The sequence below is a fragment of the Dryas octopetala genome, chromosome 8 (genome assembly GCF_963921425.1).
Source record: "Dryas octopetala chromosome 8, drDryOcto1.1, whole genome shotgun sequence".
Taxonomy (NCBI): Eukaryota; Viridiplantae; Streptophyta; class Magnoliopsida; order Rosales; family Rosaceae; genus Dryas; species Dryas octopetala.
In genome coordinates this window covers 1,047,811-1,065,757 of record NC_141373.1, presented here as the reverse complement: position 1 = coordinate 1,065,757, position 17,947 = coordinate 1,047,811, and the positions used below count along the sequence as shown (strand labels likewise).

General features: G+C 37.9%; 5 protein-coding genes and 1 pseudogene across 6 annotated transcripts; 2 read left to right on the top strand and 4 right to left on the bottom strand.

Annotated features, from left to right (window-relative positions):
• Positions 1–154: 154 nt before the first annotated feature.
• On the bottom strand, positions 155–1,920 carry LOC147275694 (BSD domain-containing protein). The gene has a single exon (XM_086253932.1). The coding sequence runs from the start codon at positions 1,815–1,817 to the stop codon at positions 333–335; it is 1,485 nt and encodes a 494-aa protein (XP_086110058.1). The 5' UTR covers positions 1,818–1,920; the 3' UTR covers positions 155–332.
• Positions 1,921–2,215: 295 nt separating this feature from the next.
• Positions 2,216–4,787, top strand: LOC147275693 (uncharacterized; annotated as a pseudogene).
• A 2,041-nt stretch (positions 4,788–6,828) lies between these two features.
• LOC147275692 (putative galacturonosyltransferase-like 4) lies at positions 6,829–8,383 on the bottom strand. The gene is made up of 2 exons (XM_086253094.1): positions 7,805–8,383; positions 6,829–7,308 (listed from the first exon to the last, which is right to left on the bottom strand). The coding sequence occupies exons 1-2, from the start codon at positions 8,381–8,383 to the stop codon at positions 6,829–6,831; spliced, it is 1,059 nt and encodes a 352-aa protein (XP_086109220.1).
• Positions 8,384–10,274: 1,891 nt separating this feature from the next.
• Positions 10,275–12,737, top strand: RRP4 (ribosomal RNA processing 4). The gene is made up of 7 exons (XM_086253095.1): positions 10,275–10,509; positions 10,614–10,715; positions 10,808–10,853; positions 10,965–11,054; positions 11,509–11,574; positions 11,662–11,727; positions 12,053–12,737. The coding sequence occupies exons 1-7, from the start codon at positions 10,355–10,357 to the stop codon at positions 12,509–12,511; spliced, it is 984 nt and encodes a 327-aa protein (XP_086109221.1). The 5' UTR covers positions 10,275–10,354; the 3' UTR covers positions 12,512–12,737.
• Positions 12,738–12,843: 106 nt separating this feature from the next.
• On the bottom strand, positions 12,844–14,744 carry ABP1 (endoplasmic reticulum auxin binding protein 1). The gene is made up of 5 exons (XM_086253099.1): positions 14,610–14,744; positions 14,154–14,260; positions 13,731–13,934; positions 13,327–13,394; positions 12,844–13,103 (listed from the first exon to the last, which is right to left on the bottom strand). Exons 1-5 carry the CDS (start codon positions 14,692–14,694, stop codon positions 12,992–12,994), a joined length of 576 nt encoding a protein of 191 aa, XP_086109225.1. The 5' UTR covers positions 14,695–14,744; the 3' UTR covers positions 12,844–12,991.
• Positions 14,745–15,710: 966 nt separating this feature from the next.
• RPH1 (resistance to phytophthora 1) lies at positions 15,711–17,794 on the bottom strand. Of its 2 annotated transcripts, none has more exons than XM_086253097.1 (4): positions 17,473–17,794; positions 16,727–16,937; positions 16,314–16,487; positions 15,711–16,246 (listed from the first exon to the last, which is right to left on the bottom strand). In XM_086253097.1, exons 1-4 carry the CDS (start codon positions 17,728–17,730, stop codon positions 16,161–16,163), a joined length of 729 nt encoding a protein of 242 aa, XP_086109223.1. In that variant the 5' UTR covers positions 17,731–17,794; the 3' UTR covers positions 15,711–16,160. The 2 variants fall into 2 exon arrangements, with proteins under 2 accessions (XP_086109223.1, XP_086109222.1); XM_086253096.1 differs by having other exon boundaries at positions 15,711–16,222; positions 16,318–16,487.
• Between the last annotated feature and the right edge of the window lie 153 nt (positions 17,795–17,947).

Sequence of the window (17,947 nt, the reverse complement as noted above, 5' to 3'; positions counted from 1 at the left end):
GAAAACCCCCAAAACCAAAAGTAAAAACAAATTCCATTTATCATTTATTTCTTTTGCATCTAGGATTGGAAAACCTCATTTGGGGGAAGTAGTGGAACTCATGTGATTTTCTTTTGTAATTGATCCAAAAGAAAACTTTAATAGACAAAGCTGGTTGAACTTCACAAATTCAGATACATACCATTATACCAATTGATACAAAAAAAGAAAAAGAAAAAAGAGAAAATAACAAATCCCCCTCTACATATAACACACTTACTGCAACAAATTTGGGGGAATACAGAATTTAGAGAACTAAATTTAAGAATTAAGAAATTGAAATTTAAGTGATATCAAGCTTTAGCAGGTTCATCATCATCATCATCCTCAATATCCCAGCTCAAGTCTTCTTCTTCTTCAGCAGTACTGAGCCGCTTCCGCAGCTCAGCTCTATTAGGACTTCCACTTCCACCATGGCTCTCTTTTTTGTCATCAATGCTGCTAAGATCCTCAATCTCATCCCAGCCAAGGTCTTCTTCCTCAGGCGTAGACGACCGGTTTGAAACAACGACAACATCACAATCTTTGCTAGATTCAGCAGCCTCATTCTTCCCCTCCAAAACGAACTTCTCATCATGCATTTTCTGCTCAGGCTCTTTACCACCACTCAACTCCACAACACTTCCTTTGTTCCCATCATCCATTTTAGAACTCTCCCTTCCCTTCTCATCAACAATGCTAGGAGTCCCACCTTGTGATTCCTCAACAGAACTCTCTTCCTTGACAATTTTTTTCTCAGAATCTTTAGCAACCAACTCCCTATCCGCCTCTAAATCACCTTTCGGCGCCACATTAGCCTCTTCACCAACATTGCTCACCTCTCCAACATTATTGGAACTCTTATCTCCAAATTCATTACCAACCCTCAACTCCTTGTCCTTCACAGCTTTACCAACATCTTCAGCAGCCACTTCAGTATTATTTTTCGCAGAATTCGCTTTCGACCCCACATTACTCACATTCTCATCGTACTCATCATCATCAACATCCCAACTCAACTCCTCATCCTCTTCAATCGAAATGGCCCGCTTCACAAGATTAGCTCTAACATCTTCAGCTTGCTTAAGCTTATGAACCCTATAAAAGTACCTACACCAAAACGTTTCATGATCAACACTATTGGGAACAACCCTTTTGTAAACACTCTCCATAGCTCCATTTTCTTCAAACAACCCCTCAATTTCTTCACTTTTATCTTCCAAAACAAACCCTAGTCTCCATTTCTTAAACTCATCCAAATCCTCAGGTTCCTCACAGAATGTGCTGGCGTCACCCTGAATTGCTCGGAGCTGAGAGTCGAACCTACTGTACCGTTTCGAATTCAACCCCTGTTGGGGGCTATTATAGCTTTGGCTGTTGTTGGTATCAGAGGAATCCGATTCGTGATCAGCGGCGAGGATCGCGTCCGTACCCTGAGAGATGATCTGGGCAGTCCCTTTCAGCACGGTGTTCCCGAACTCATCGATGACGTGTCCAACTGACTCCAACGAGCCCTGAGCCACCTCGATCTCTTTCTTCAGGCCCGACCCGAATTCCTGCAAGTCGCGACGGTAGGTCTCGATGACGGACTCCGATTTGGTAGCTAGGGTTTTGATCAGATCACCAAACATCCACCCGCCACTGTTGCCACTTGGGTTTGGATTGGGTTGGGTTGGTGGGGATTTCGGATCTGGGTGTTCTTGTTCTTGTTCTTGGTTGTCATGAGACCCGGATTCGGATTCGGATTCGGGATTTGGAGGATCTGGGTCGTCAGCGAATACGGACTTGAAGAAATTCATGGAGGTTTTTCTGGGGAAGCAGATAGATTGAGAATTACCAGAAAATGTGAAAGGAGAGAGAGGATGGATTGAGGTTATCTGGTTATGGAAATTTAGGTAGATTGTGTGTCTGAAGGTAGATTGTGTTAACATACGCTGGGTGCGCAGTGCGCATCAGTGAGGTGGATGGTCAATTTCTGGTCTCTGGGCCTCTGGCTGATATATGGGCTTAGCTACGCAGATGGACCCGTGAATGGTAGGTCAATGGGCCTATGGCATTTTGGCAAAGAAGGTTCTAAAGAAACCCCGCAGTTTTCTTTTCAAACCCTACACAAACTTATTTATTTTATAAGAGGAAATTTTAGCATCAGGACATCAACTTATATAGGGGTGGTATTCGGTTGGTAACCGATCCGATCATGTCGAAACGCCACCGAATCGACAAACATCAAAAGCCACAAAGCAGATCTACTGTCGAGCCAGAGGCAGTTGGTCACCGACTTCTCGGTTTGGGTCGATGGCAGCAGTCGATGCAGTTCGATTGTTTTGGTAGTTCGAGGGGGTTGGTGAGCACACCACTTCCGACCTCGAAGCTCCCCCTTCAGTGAGATATGTTGATTAACACCAACTACTGATAGGACTTACCGACACCGACGACCAACCGATTGGTCAGTTTGGGCGGTTCTTCGGTTAATGAGAGTAGAATCTCACTCCTAAACTTATATGCATGTTTCAAACGAGGATATCACCTTCAAAGTGCTTCAAACAAGGATTTTAACATTATTTTTTACTCAGAAAAGGATATACCGTTAATTCCGTTATAATTTCTATCAATTTTAAAGACATATTTGTCACTTTCATCATTATTTAAAAATAACTATAAACAAATAAAAAATATAAGGAAACAAAGAAACCTAAAGTAATCCAAATCCTCTAAGGAAGCAAAGAAACCCGCATGGGCAAGTATATATATAGCATACAGACTTGCAAGTTCAATCCTAGCTTGTCGCTCTCTCGCCTCTCTTGTTGGTTTTCTTCCATTAACTATTTTTTAACTCCAATTTTACGTTTTCAGCAGTGAGATCTGTAGCAGCACTAATTGATATTGAATTGAAGTCTGCTTCATATATGGCTGACTGATCGAATCTTTCTGAAGATCTTCTTACCCATCTGGCCAAACAAATTGGGATTGTTTCTTTGGAGGAGTTTGTCGTTTTTGGTGCAATTTGCAAGTCATGGAGCAAGAAAATTTTGACCAGTGCATCACAATTAACCCATCAAGTTCCATTCTTTACGCTCCCAAAGGATGAGAGTGCTGCCTGCTGCGAGTTTTACAATTGGGCAAAAGGTAAGATTTACAATCTTAATCTGCCACAAACTAAGAAAAAGCTGTGTTTTTCTTCTCAAGGATGGTTGGTGACTGCATCTCAATGTTGGGAATTTAGTCTTTTGCACCCTTTAAATCATTCCCAAATTGAGCTGCCAAATTTTAAAAATTCTATTGGACGGCTTTATTTGCAAAGCCCGATTCTAGCTGTAAGGAGGTTTGTCTTATCATCAAGCCCTTCGTGGACATCGAAGTACAGGGTCATGGTTCATTACCTATCCAATAGTTTGGCATTTTGCAGACGAGGAGACAATGAAAATCGGAGACGTATAGTTTCAAAGAAACCTAAAAGCGATGTAACTTATTATAAGGGAAAATTTTACTTTGTGACCTTTGGTGGTAGTGTTTTGGTTTGTGACATTAAAGACCCTAAGAAAGCAAAGACAAGGAGGCCTAAGAGAGCAAAGACGAGGTTAAGAAAGCAAAGACAATGGTTGTTGCTTCAGAGGTGCCATGTGCATATCGGAGGTATGTTAAAACAGTATATCTGGTGGAATCAGCTGGGGCCTTGTTGGTGGTATTCTGCTTTAACAACCCAAAAAGTCTATTATCAACTACTGGGTTTAGGGTCTTTTAGGTCCAATTTAGTAATGACAATTGGTGGTTGGACTCAGAGGTAAAAAACTTGGGGAATAAAACCTTGTTCTTGAGTGAAAGTAGTTCTTCCTTCTCCATTGAGGCCTCAAACTATTCTGGATTTAAAGCCAGTTGCATATACTTCATGAATAGTAAAGTGGCCTGTCGCGAAGAAAGAAATGGACATGGGTATTTTTAATATGGAAGATGGAAAGATCGAGCGACACTTTGGCAAATCCTTTAATGATAATTTCAGTGGGCCTCTTCGAACATTGTGTTTGTGGATTCAACCGAGCTTATAAGTGAAAGAACAATACTTCCCTCAGTCTCTCTTTGGTTGAGGAGACCCCTTCTATTTTGATTAAGAGAATTCAATTCCAACACCTTTGCTTGCTTTTTGAACAGGGGATTCATGGTTATGCAAGTGGGAGCCAAGCACTTGTCTATTTTGCAGTGAGGTGTGCAATGCAGATGTTGAAGGCAGAGCGTGACAGTAACGAACTACTTGGATCGGGTAGACAAGCACCTCATTGCAGAGTAGTCTCACACAGAGTCATACCACAATGGAGGTTCTTCCCCAGGTAAGTTTCACATAGATGAAACTCTTTTAGTTAGCTAATATCTCTTTGCCCAAAAAGATATTAGAAATAGCTATACGTGGTTGTTTCATAAGGGTGCTCGCAAGCAGCACACTTTTTCAGATTCAGAAGATGGCCATATGAATGGTAATGAGGATATGGTTGATGGTGACAATTCATCTGCCGATTCTACTGGCCATTCCATGGATCACTCCTCCAATGATTCCACGGACCACTCCGCCAGCGATTCCGATTCCACATAAGTTGAGTGCAAAGTGTTGCATACTTTTTCCCTTCTCTTTTTTTTGGGTCAAAGTATCTCATGTTATACTCTCTCGATATCATGTATGTCAATATATGGGAAATACTCTCCCTCTCTCCTCTGTCTCTAACTCATATATACTAAGCCCTGTATGTCTCACACTCTCACTGTCTCCATTGAGAAAATGATCGTGCATTAAATGCAAAGGCACAATGAGGAATCGAAAAATTTGACTTTATCTTGGTACTATCAATTTCCTAATGGTTCTTTTATGTTTGGACACAAAACCTCCACAAGACCAAAACCATCTTTAATTAAGAAGCAAATATCTCCAACTATAATTAAGCAGCTATAATGAATTATGGGGACAAAAAACTGTAATTAGCAAAAAAGCCAACTCTATCAAAACGAAGAGGACAAAATTCACATTGTCAAGGTGAATAAACTAATTAATATCACACTACATTGGATCTGAAGATCGATATAATTCCACATATATAGAAATAATGTTCAGAGGGCTGCATTAAAACTCTGGTCAATGATCTTCTGTCAATGCCCATATATATATATGTATATATATATATATATAAGAAACGATTTTCATACTCCACATTTCTTCATCTGCACTCCTTTTATGTTTTTTAAATATTTTTATTATATTTTATTACTTATATTTCCAGATTCACCCTTATATTTTTTTACTTGCAAAATATTTTTTATTATTTTTAAAAATTTTCATTGAAGACGTTTTTTATTATTTGTTCTTCTAATTAACACGTTAGTCTTTTATATGATCGTCAAACCTTTTCTCTGTTTGCCTCTTTCTATATTCCTAATGTTTTCTTTCATACCTAATCCATTTTACACTTTATTTCTTAATTTTTCTCTAATTACAAACAATATTTTCATCCTCTATGATTGATGGTAAAAGATTAAAAATGAATGAGCAACACACCATGGATCCCGAATTGCATAAAATTTTAGATATGGTATATATGCAAAGATGATATGAAAAAAATTTCAGAGTTTAGTCATCCTTCTAACTCGTTTGTAGCTATTGATCATGGTGAGTTTTATTACTGAGTTTAATTTTTTCATTGTATTGTGTACTTTAGATAATTTTCATAATAATCTATTGGTGGGTCTCCCTTACAAGTTGCACTTTTCTCATACTATCTTTCTAACTAATATATGATATAATACTATATATCAATTAATTAGTTGTGATAATAGTTACTTTTTATCATTAATTGCAGGTAGTGTGACTTTCTTATATACTTATTACAGAACATTAGTTTTACAAGAATTCATACTAACTTACTATTGTTCGAAGATGATTATACTAACCGACTATTCATTCTAGAATGCAGTGTTCCGATTAAGTTTAAAAAACTCAATTTTGTAATATGTTTAATTGTTTTAATAAAGAATGCATAAATGAGGGAGTACATCAGTCTTATAAACAAACCAAAAAAATAGTACAACGGTCTTTTAAACAAAAAACAAACAAATACAGAAGTAGAAAGGATTGTGAGGACACAAAAAGTCACCGATTAAAGGCAAATTAAGGTTAAAGTTGTATAATTCAAAGAGAAGCATGTAGTTCATAAAACATAGAGAGAGGAGTGTACATGGCTAAATCTAAAAGTGTTAAAAGAAAAGAGTACTTAAATGTGTTAAAAAGAGAATTAAAAAAAATATATATATTTTGCAAGTCAAAGCCATAAGCATAAATTTGAAAATATAAGTAATAAAATATAATAAAATATTTTAAAAAAATAAAAGAAGTGTAAATGAAGAAAAGTGGAGTGCGGAAATTGCCTCCATATATATTCCTTCCTTATGCGATGCTCATCATATTTATTTTGTTGCAACTTGCAAGAGAAGAAGGAAGAAGGTACTCTTCCTCCATGTGTACACTGTGCCACTAACAATCCTCTTAATTAAGCTCTTCGATCTCCCTGTAATTAAAACAGCTTCAACCAAAATCAAACAACTTCCCAAAGTTTTCCTTGTCTATCTATAAATTTCAAGAATTTTTTTATATTTTATAAAGAAAATAAATAAGTAAGAAAAAAGGGTTTGGCACATTAATTACGTACCCATGCATTAATCGTTTTCACCTTCTTGCTCTTCTAATTAATCAAACTCCTTTATCGATCCCACCCAATTGATCCAAGCTCCACTCACTAATCATCGCATATATGCAATATATGGTTTTAATCTCTCTCATTCTTCCAAATAATGAGTTGATGAACGGTAGAGATCATATGGGGCCCAAAGATGATCAACCGTGCAGGGCTTTCTGGAATCTAACCTCAGCCATGGCTTGCCTTTGCCACTCCAATGAAGCAGGCTAATGGGCCCAGGATGCAAACTCCTACACTTGCCTTCAAGATTGTCCCCACCAAGCCCATGTTGATTCCACCTATGATCAACGGCCCTGATTTCCCCAGCCAACACCAACAAAAATGGTGGCAAAGAGCCCAAGTGATAAATCCTCTTTTGCTTCTGCACAGCCATCCACTCCTCCATTTTCTTTGTGTACCCTCCTTGCCTCCATTTGTCCACATCCACCACCATAACCCCTGTGTTGAAATAACAAGGTTTTCGACCCTCAAATGTCTTGGACAATACTGGGTCTGACCAGAACAATTGTGTGAAGTAATTGGTAAAGTTTGCTTGGCAGTATTCTGGTGCAGCCAATACCTGTTGGAACAATAGAACAAATAAATACAATTTTAATTAGTATGATCAAGTTAAATATGTAAATTCTAAAATTTATGAGTGGGTTTGGTTTGGGTAGATTCATGATAATTTACTAATTTATGAATGATATAATATAAATTATAAATTAGAGGGTGCAGACAAATCTACTTAGTTTGTGACAAGTACTTCAAAAATATACAATTCTAGATTCTTCTATAAAGAATCTTTTTTAATTAACTATTTTGCTTAAAAGTTAAAACTAGTTATGCACGTGGTTGTAAAAACGAAAACCAGATATACAGTTGACACCAGACACATCAAACAAAGCTCGATGCAATTAATGAGATACATTCAATCCAATCTTTTGATTTTATTATTGTCCAGAGAATGACCAACATTTTTAATCTTTTGGTTGTTGCGACAAACATTAATTTTTTTACTTATCTAGCTAGTACGTATTTTTTTTATGTTAAAAATCCAATGAAAATTAACCTACCTTGCCCTCCAAGTCAACCTTCCATAGCCTAGCAACGTCGTCCACAACCACAAGGTCTGAGTCCAAGTATATAACCCTTTTCACATCAGCAGGGATGATATCCGCCAAATAAATTCTTGCATAGTTCAAGGGTTGGTCCAAGGCTTGGCGTATAGACTTTGATATTTTTCCTCGCACCCGGTTTGATTCAAAACGATACACATTGAATTTCAGGTACGGGAACGTGGATTTGATGTTGGAGAGTACGTCCGGCTCGAACCGGGCCCACAGGAAGTGGAACTCAACCATCTCCGGGCACGTGGAATGCTGTAGAATGGAAAGCACAGCAGCCATGGTGCCTCTTAGGTAATTGGAGTCCAGTGTCATGGCAATGTGGATCTTCTCCTCCTGGCATCCGTCCCCGTTGCGAAACGCCGGGGCTTCCCGGAAGATGTTGACATCCGGGGCGGGCTTCCGGATGAGGCCGAGGCGAATGCCGGTGGTGGTGGCGGCGGTGGCAAGGCGGTGGTGGTAGAAGATGAGGAAGAGGAGGAAAGACAGGAGGCCAAGAGGGTTTGAGGAGGAGGAGGAGGAGGCCATCCTGCCCTTAATGGGAAGAAAAAAGGTGGAGGTGCGTCAAGGATGAAGAGCAGGGAGAGTGGTAGCCATTGCTAGGCTGGTTAAGAGAAGGTTCAGGAAGGAGAGAGGTTACAAATTAATGGGTTGATATATAAAAATAATTCTGAAGGAGATAGGGAGGTTGGTGGGATTGTGAGGAAGAGAAGATTCCTCGGAGGAAGAGGGGCTTTGTAATAAAGTAAGGTACTGCATGCCCCATGTTGCAAAATCATGCATGCATGGGTAAGGCAATTACTCAATTTTTTCTTTAATTATTTTATATTGATTAATTTTAGTTCTTTTGATATCTACCTTCCATATTTATATGCCTCCTTAAAAGGTGAAGGATGCGGATCTTTAGTCGATCATGATGATATCTAGTTCAAATAAAGTGAAAAATAAATTAGCAAAAACCCAAAAAAAAAAATTATAAGTTTCACTATAATTGATACTATAATTAATACATAGATCTATTTAAGTCACAATAAATGAGTTAAAACTAATATTTTTTCCTTACATCGTATGTAATTAATTAACTTTTACAAAATTACTTTTTTTTTTTGTTATGATGCAATATGTAAAAAATTACACTTTATTTTATTATGATACTTGTAACTCTTATAGTGTTATACTTTGTGATTTTGTAGAATTATACTTTGTTGAATGATGTAATATTGTTTTTAGGTTTAAACATTTAAAATTTAAGTTTTATGATTTCATATTTAGGGTTTTAGGACTTTAACCCTAAATTCTAAAGACTATATCATAAACCTTAAACTCTCAAACGAATTAAAAAAAAAAAAACTAAAACTTGGGTATGCTTGAATATATATATATATACCTTAGTTGAAAATATATTTTGTGGCTTAAAAATAAATAGATTAGAAGTTTAAGTTTATGATTAAAAAAAATTGTATGTTATGGCTTATGAATAAAGTACTCTAAAATGAATTTCACGAAAATATTCTCTAGTAAAAACGTACTAGTCAAAGTTTTAATTACAAGTAAATAGTTACATGATTTGCTACGATTATGTAATAAATTTATCGGTGGGACAATCTTACAACTATTACCTTTAATTTATGACAAATTATTATGTGTCATTGTAAAAGATTCTTCAGTCAAATTAGTGCAATACGAAATATATTCTAATAATTAAGATAAAGGAAAATATTACCAAATTAATAACTATTTTTAAAACAATAAAAATAACGTTCACTAGCTGAGAGACGATGCTAGGGCGAGCACCTCACTTTTGTCAGAGCCTCAGAGGTGATAGGCAAAATATTTCTTGCAAATGGTAAAGATTTACCATATATATAATGATATCACTATCTCCAGCATTTATATGGTGGTGTAGTTGCTAATAATTAAATCACTAAATCAATTCGGATCTTCAACTTATAATTTCTTAGAGATATTAAATCTAGCAGTCATCGTCATATAGTTGCTAATAAATCGCTAATAACCCATGACTTAAAAGAATTAAAAGACATTCCAATCTTTTATGTATATTTTTTGTGCTGATATTGTATTTATCGTAGAAAACTATCATTTTTAGGCCTCAGTTTTTAATATCAAAATTTAGGTTGAGCCGTTGAGGGTAGGATTTTTGGATTTTTTGTTGTTTAATTTAGGGCAAAAAAGGAACTTTGAGGGAAATAAAAGTTGAAGGTGGTGTAGAGAGAAATTAAAGGTGTGTATCTAGAAGCTCTAAAACAACAAAAGTTGACAAGGCCCAGTCACGATCACTGCGTCCGTTCTAATGTGGGCTTGTTTATTGGGTCTAAATGTGGACCAATTAAGCGGCCCAATCGTATTAAATTGGCAATCAGGGTTTATCATCTCTCTCTTCTACAACGGCTCCCTAAACCCTGTTTTGGTCAGATCCCAATCGTGTAATCTAAGAACGCAGGTTAGGGTTTTTCTTCTCTATCTTCTACAGTGAGAAAGATGAGAGAGTTAAAGCTCTCGTTGAACCAAACCCAGAAGGTTCGGCTACAGAGAGCTCTGGAGAAGCTCGAGTCTCTGTCTTCAAAGGCCAATTCCAGTGCTTCAGTTACTGTCGCCGATACAATCCCAGTTAACTACGAAGACGGCGTTCTTAAGTATTTCTCTCCTCCCTCTAAAATGCTTTGATTTGTGAATTTTAAGTTGGGTTTTATTTTTTTGTAAAACCATTTCTTGGTAACTGGTTTTCGTGTAAATTCAGGGGACATGGGACTTCCGAAGTCAATGGTGAAGTTGTTGCGACCGTTTGCGGTGTCGTTGAGCGTGTGAATAAGCTGGTCTATGTGCGTGCTTTAAGGGCCAGGTAATCACTAATCCATTGTGCTAACTTTTTCTAAATAGTAATTGAAAGATTATTGGTAATTTGATGCTTATTGAATTATCAAATGATTGTAGATACAAACCAGAGGTTGGAGATATTATAGTAGGCCGTGTTATTGAGGTAAGAGCAGGAATGCTCAATCTTTTTTAATTAATTTTATTTAAAATTTTGATGCTTCTCTGTTGCAGTATTTTGTGTATTTTTATAATTTGATTCTTAATCATTGTTCAGGTAGCTCCAAAGCGGTGGAGGGTGGAGATAAACTATAGCCATGATGCAGTTTTGATGCTTTCCTCAATGAACTTACCCGACGGCATCCAGGTATATTTATTATCCCGAATTGGTAACATGGATTTCTTTGGCCAAATATGCAATTATTAGTGTTGCTAAATAACGAAAATGTGAGTTGGAAATGTGGAATTTCTGTACTTTTAGTTTAGACTGTCGGACAGATCCTTCATGGAACTAACTTGAACTTCATTTATTTAATGAATGTGGCATGAATCCAAAAATGTCTTCTTAAAATGAAATTTTGGCAAGGTTCGATTTGGATCATCCATTACTGTAAATTTGACTTTACTTGTGGATAGATGTATGTATAATAGTTTTACATGAAAGGGCTTTTAGCCTTTTATTGGCAGGTGCCAAGGTACAATGTATTTTGAGCCACTGTGGTGGTAAAAATGCTCTGATTTTAATGTAAAAGTATGGAATATTGCTCCATCTTCCTTTGCAATTCCCTCATTTACGTTTCACTGTTTTAATGGCCTGCCAGAGGCGCCGTACTGCACTGGATGAACTCAACATGCGCAGCATTTTTGAAGAGAATGATGTTATTTGTGTAAGTCCTGTAACATATACTACTGGCCTAATTGAATAAAAAAAGTATGTATTAATAATACTTCTATGTTGCAATTTCTTTTTCTAGGCTGAAGTTCGTGGTTTTCAACACGATGGTTTACATCTCCAAGCAAGAAGTCAGAAGTATGGAAAGGTCTGTCTTCTTTATTCTTCTTTATAATTTCTGGACTTCTAGGAATATTTCTCTGAATGACCTTTTTCATTAAAAGGAGGGGAAGCTAGTGGCTAGAATTGAAGAAGCTTGGTAGAGAATTCTTACAATAAGTCAGATATATCTCTTTATTGAGTTTATTCCCATGGTTGTTGCTTTCCAAACAAATGTTCACGTGTTTATTTTCTGAAACATGCGTCTGGTCATGATTTTACTCGAGTCTTCTTGTTATCTAAATAGTCTATTTGGCATATCATCATGTTTGTGCTGTTAATGTTTCTCATATTGATTATAACCTGAATTGCAGCTTGGAAGGGGTCAGTTGCTCACAGTCCCTCCTTATCTAGTGAAAAGACGCAAACAGCACTTCCATCATTTGGAAAAGTATGGAATTGACCTAATACTCGGCTGTAATGGATTCATCTGGGTTGGTGAACATGTTGAAGTTACAGACGATATGGTAGTGGATCAAGTGAACAAGCATGAACAACATAATACTGAAGCCAATAAATGTTCCTTAAGTCTTGAAGAGCAAGAAAGAAACTACACTCCCCAAGAGACAAGAGAGAACATATGCAGGACTGCAAATGCCATCCGCATATTGTCTACCTTAGGCTTCAATATTACCGTAGAAGTGATCACAGAGACGGTGGATTTGAGCAGTTCTCTAAATGTTGCTATACATGAAATGCTTGGCTCAGAGTTCTGTGTTCTGGTTGCAGAAAAGGAGGCTGTAAGGCGAAGCTTGACTAAAAAGAAGGGATGATTTGGTGTGTACTTTGTGAATCCAGCTAATATAGCACTTTTCCGCAAAACTTTAAAGTTAGAGATCTCTAGGCTTGTATCACAACTGTGCTCATTTCATACTCTGTGGATATTAGGAACTTGGCAGCGTTTACTATTATGTATTAGAGGAATGCTATTAAGATCAACCTCTCTTCCCAAGTCGTTTTCCTTAGTAAAAAGTTTAAAAAATCGCTAAATTTTATTGACATTGATATCCAAGGTATTTAACTTGGCATTTCGTGAATTGCAACAGATGACACATTATTTACCTCACTAACAAACAAAAATATATTTTCGTAAAATGGTTTGGGCTGTAGAAATATGTTCTTAGAACATGTACTTGTATCACACACCAATCTAGCATACATCTAAAACCTTGAAAGTCTGCAAAACCTTTCTAATTTCTATTCTATTTAAAGTTAGAAACTATATAATGGTTGTAAACAATGGTTCTCAAATATCATAGCTCATCCTTTTGTGGTGATTGGACTTCAAAGCATTCTTCATCCCAGTAGTAGGGGAACTTTAATTTGGCTGCAGTGTGAGGCATGGACCAGTTCTCATATATGAACCTGAAACCATGAGTGGAAGTATCATTCAAACAAACAGAAAAAGCATCTCAGTATCACAGAAATCGACGTCTTTGCTATCCAAAAAAGATGATATAAAGAAAGTTCTCATAACGAGAACATGAAAGAATGCATATGGTCCTCCTTTGGATAAGGAACATGAAGCAATTTGGGAAGTGATTGATCAATATTAAACATATAAGATGAAGGGAGATAGAATGCTTACACTTTAGCTGGTGGACGAGATATGATAATAAGAACTTGCAAATCCTCATGTTCATTTGTATTCTGGACCTGCAAAACAACAAGGATTACAAGTAAGTAGAGCAGATAAAAGTTGTGAATTGCCCATCAGAGAATAATAAATATCTGGTACTAACACAAATAGAAAGTTCCTGTTCCAATTCAAATGAGCCCTAGGCCCTTATACAGGAAGCAATTTGATAACAAAGCAAATATTGACCAGTTTGTCATCTGCTCAGGACTTGATTTTAGACATACCTATAGGGTTAACTACACAGCCCTCTAAGAGTATATGAATGAGAAAAAAGGTTCCTTCAACCGAATCAACGTCATCGATGATAAAATTTTGCGTGACATAAAACATTAATTGTAGAATGCTTTAATTACCTGGTGAGCATCGTTAGCAGGTATGTGAAATGTGCTATTTGCAAAGATCAAGAATTCTTGTGGCTTTCCAGGGTACTTCTCATGTGAGTTTGGAGCAAGGTAGAGAGTTCCACTCCCCTTTAGGACAACAAAAACTTCTTCGCAAGAATGCCTGTGTATTGGTGTGCCTGATCCAGGAGAATATGTTTGTAGCCAAATCTCAACCTGTGAACCCAATAATTGCATTATATGATGCCCCTAAAAAGATATAGAGCCTTCAAAACATGTATATTACAAAGATTGATAATGTTCAAGGCAAAGCTAGTTAGGGAAGACAAGCTCTACAAATGAACTGTCTACTTCTCACAACATCAACAACATGAGTATATTATGGTATAATTTTCCAAGCCAGAATGGTAAATTATCAAATGATGAACTGTGTACCTCCTTCATTCCATGCAAGACTGAGCCTGCAACAGTAATGTGTGCCAAGCCTCCCCTTGCATAGTTACTCTGTGGAAGCTCACTGATATTTCTGACTAGAGGTAATTCTGAGTCCAACATGTACAATAACAAGAGAATAATTAACTAGCTCAAATTATATCATCAACAATATATTAAAGCCTCAAAACCCTAACACCACCAGAGACACTAATCATAAATCAAATGCGCATTAACCATAAACCCATGAATAAAAAACAACTATAAACAATGTTATTGACGCAACAAGGTCCCATATAAATTCTGAATTACCATTCTAACACTGAAAAACAAAAAATTCGCAATTGAAGCACAAATTATGTAAACAAGACTGAACAAACCCATCGACACTGGCTATGATACTTCGTTTCTGAGCATACCCAAAATATGAATTCAGAAAAAGATTAAGGAACAGCTTACCCTTGACTGAGCACTTGGAAGCTCCTGATATCGCAGAGAAGAACAGCAAGCTCAAGAAGAAGAAGATAGAAGAAGGCCCGGTCATTTTCTCGTTACTTCTATAACGTCTGAATGCCCGGCCTTCGAAATTCTTACAATTTCTATAGTAACTAGTAAGAGAAGGGTGAATGCCCGGCCTCTTACTCTTACGACGTCGTTTCATATGACGTATAGATGTGGCTTCTGCTCAAATGGGTCACTCGGTCTAGAGGCTAAGAACTAGGCCCATGGCATTAAGCCCATCATCAATTCCAATGGGTCACTCGGCCCAAAGGTTTAGACTTCTTTTGAAGTTGGGGGGGGCTATTCCCACCAGCCAAAAATGCTGAGTTCACCACCCCATTAATTTTTTACCCTTTTTTGCCCATTTTGCCCCTACATAAAAAAAAAAACCTCACCCTCCAATTTTGGCCGGCCACCCTCCCCGCCGCCTGCACGACCCACCTAGCTCTCCCCGCCGCCGGCGCGACCCACTCCTCCCCTTCGCCGGTCGACCCCGCCCCTCCCCATCGCCGGTGCGACCCACCCAGCCCTCCCTGCCGCCCGATCTCCCTTCTCTCTCTCTCTTCCCTCTCTCTGCGGGCGGGCTGGGGATGGGTACGACGGGGGCTGGGCTTGGGGATGGGTGTGCGGGCGGGCTGGGGATGGGTGCGATGGCGGCGGGGCTTGAGGTGAGGGGGTGCGGGCGGGCTGGGGATGGGTGCGACGGGGGTGCGGGCGAGCTGGGGATGGGTGCGACGGCGGCGGGGCTTGAGGTGAGGGGGTGCGGGCTAGCTGGGTAGGGGTGGGCTGGGTAGGGGCGGGCTGGGGAGGGGAGGGGATCGGTGGGGGAGTGGTGGCTGGGTGGGGGAGGAGGAGAGGAGGGCAAAATGGGCAAAAATAGGCAAAAAATTAGGGGGGTGGTCTGAATAGCCCCCCCCTTTTAAGTTTTCCATAAAAAAATTGAGGGATTTTACAAACTTGGCCTTGATGGAAACTTTTTGAATTATAGGGATTAAAGCAAAAATATCCAAATCACATGGACATAAAATGTAATTTGGCAAAAAAAAAGAAGACAAAAAATAGCGTATGAATAGTAGTGTCGATGAAATTAATTGTTATACTGCAGCCAAAAGAGACTAAGTAAGCAAAGTTCCATTACAATCCTCATCACCTAATGGTGCACCTGCACGCTTCCATTCATCCATTGACGTTGTTTTTTTGACCCAAAGGAAAATAAATAAACAAGAACAACAAATATTCAGGATTTTATATACAAATTTATCATTGCATTATTTTGTTCTAACTATATTTGCACTTGTTAAATAATATCCATCCTATTAACAACACTGCCTGAACATGAATGCATCCATTTCATCACAACATATCCCAAAACAATGATGATGATATCTGTGGCTCCTGCAGATGAGGCAAGCACCAGTGTGTCCTGTAAATGTACAAGCTTAGTTTTCTCATACTTTGGGGCCATCAGCGTTGACAAGTTTCATATAAAGTTATGTGCCTTAGTGCCTATCAATTCATTTGAAGACAGCAAGCAATTTGGATTCCTAGCCTTTTCTTTGTAGCCACCCCATCTGTAGAAATAAAGTATATGTTAGCTGAAGAAGAAAAAAAGAATCACAGCTTATAAAAGGGAATGTCTAATTCGTATATCTGATTGTATACATACCTTCCATGCATACATGGCAAAGAAGGCTATGGTATCAGCAGACCAAACAACTGCAAAGGACTTCCAAAAGAATGGGATTGTAACATTAAGTAATGGGACGAGAAGAAAGAGATAGTTTAGTGCTTCTTTCTCATTTTTTGAGCAGTCTCGGGCTCGCAGTGAAGGAATTGCTGCAAACATTTGAAAATTACATTCCTTGTTAAGATCCAATTCTGCACTACGTAAAATATTGAACCATGTACAAATTAATTGTAAACCACAATATGAACAACTGCCTATTTCACTTCAATTTGAAAAGCTTTCCAATGAAGTAGTATATAGAAAGATTTAAGTAACATGTTCCAAACATATCTTTAGTACAAGAGAAAGTGAAAAATTTGCAATTAAAGTGAGTGGGGAGATAACTTACTAAACATCCAAATGGACCACATTCCCATTAACCTCCATAAGTCTGGTTCATTTGATGGGAATATGAGATTGAAAGACAGAACTCCACCTAACAGCATGGAAGCATAGCCTTGAACCTCAAAAACAGTGTACAAAGTAGAACCAGGCACGGCCGGGTTTTTGGAAGCTGTGGAAGCTCTTGGTGCAAAGGTTGCAGCAGTCTTCTGAACAACCTGTTGTGCAAAATGGAAGCATTAGCCTTGGGAGGAGTTGTGAAAGAGTATCATTACATATAGAGGTAACTTAAATCAGAAATATTGTCCAATGCATATTACTTGCATTAAGCTTTTATCTTAAGGACATGTTGATGCAATTCTATTTTCCCTCCAAATGACAGAACATGCCTTGTTAGCTTCTTCTAGTAGTCACCAAAGTCCAAGAAACTACATTATGCTTAATAAGGGACAGGTTAAAGTTTTAAACATACTTTAATATAACCACTCAACCACTCAACCCTATAAGAATATGCAGCAGAAACCCATTTCTCTCACTTTCTAGCTAAAAAAAAATCTGCCTTTTCAGGATATAGATTGCTAGTAAACCTGAAGCTAAAATCCCAGTTAGCATAAATATTATGTTTTATTACGACCCAATTTCACAACCTTCAAGAAGATTTACAAACACATCTAAGATTGTACAAGAAAACAACAACAAAAAAGAAAAAAAATGCAGTTTCGTTTACCCAGTAGAATACAAAAGTAAACCAACCTTTTTGAGGTCCTTGTCGAGTGGAGAAACAGTGGGTATAGAGGAGGGCTTGTTTGCTTCTTTTGGTTCAGCTTCTAGCTCCTGCTTTGGTTCCTCCACTGCCTGTGCATCTAACTCATTGGCATTCGCATATATTTTGAAGAAGATTTTGCTGGGAAATGGAGTATTATTGGGTGATATGTTTCTCAGGTTCGAAACAGTGAAAGGAAATCTTGAGATTTGGTAGTTGCAGAGAGACGTTGAAGTTAAGGTGTTCATGTTTACTGAGAAGAATAAGATGACAGCTGAAAATTCAAGAACTAGGAAGCCGAATGAAACAGAGGAAGATAAGAAACTTAAGGCAGGGAAGAGTTCTGAAACAACATTTGGGCCTTTTTTGGGCCTCATTCTAAATATACCATTGCTTGGCCCAACATCATTAACTTGTCTATGGCCCATTAGAAGTTTCTACTGAATACAGAATTTGAGCCCAATA

What these genes read in the sequence shown, in the direction of transcription:
- RPH1 (XM_086253097.1), bottom strand. Translation starts at nt 17,730, where the DNA reads ATGAACACCTTAACTTCAACGTCTCTCTGCAACTACCAAATCTCAAGA. An exon ending in GTGGTCCATTTGGATGTTTA is followed by an intron (nt 16,488 to 16,726) that starts GTAAGTTATCTC and finishes AAATGTTTGCAG; the next exon opens with CAATTCCTTCACTGCGAGCC. An exon ending in CATGTATGCATGGAAGGTAT is followed by an intron (nt 16,247 to 16,313) that starts GTATACAATCAG and finishes TTTCTTCTTCAG; the next exon opens with CTAACATATACTTTATTTCT.
- LOC147275694 (XM_086253932.1), bottom strand. Translation starts at nt 1,817, where the DNA reads ATGAATTTCTTCAAGTCCGTATTCGCTGACGACCCAGATCCTCCAAAT.
- LOC147275692 (XM_086253094.1), bottom strand. Translation starts at nt 8,383, where the DNA reads ATGGCCTCCTCCTCCTCCTCCTCAAACCCTCTTGGCCTCCTGTCTTTC. An exon ending in AGGTTGACTTGGAGGGCAAG is followed by an intron (nt 7,309 to 7,804) that starts GTAGGTTAATTT and finishes TTGTTCCAACAG; the next exon opens with GTATTGGCTGCACCAGAATA.
- ABP1 (XM_086253099.1), bottom strand. Translation starts at nt 14,694, where the DNA reads ATGACCGGGCCTTCTTCTATCTTCTTCTTCTTGAGCTTGCTGTTCTTC. An exon ending in TCTTGCATGGAATGAAGGAG is followed by an intron (nt 13,935 to 14,153) that starts GTACACAGTTCA and finishes TTGGGTTCACAG; the next exon opens with GTTGAGATTTGGCTACAAAC. An exon ending in TCTCGTCCACCAGCTAAAGT is followed by an intron (nt 13,104 to 13,326) that starts GTAAGCATTCTA and finishes TCATGGTTTCAG; the next exon opens with GTTCATATATGAGAACTGGT.
- RRP4 (XM_086253095.1), top strand. Translation starts at nt 10,355, where the DNA reads ATGAGAGAGTTAAAGCTCTCGTTGAACCAAACCCAGAAGGTTCGGCTA. An exon ending in TACGAAGACGGCGTTCTTAA is followed by an intron (nt 10,510 to 10,613) that starts GTATTTCTCTCC and finishes GTGTAAATTCAG; the next exon opens with GGGACATGGGACTTCCGAAG. An exon ending in GAAGTCAGAAGTATGGAAAG is followed by an intron (nt 11,728 to 12,052) that starts GTCTGTCTTCTT and finishes CCTGAATTGCAG; the next exon opens with CTTGGAAGGGGTCAGTTGCT.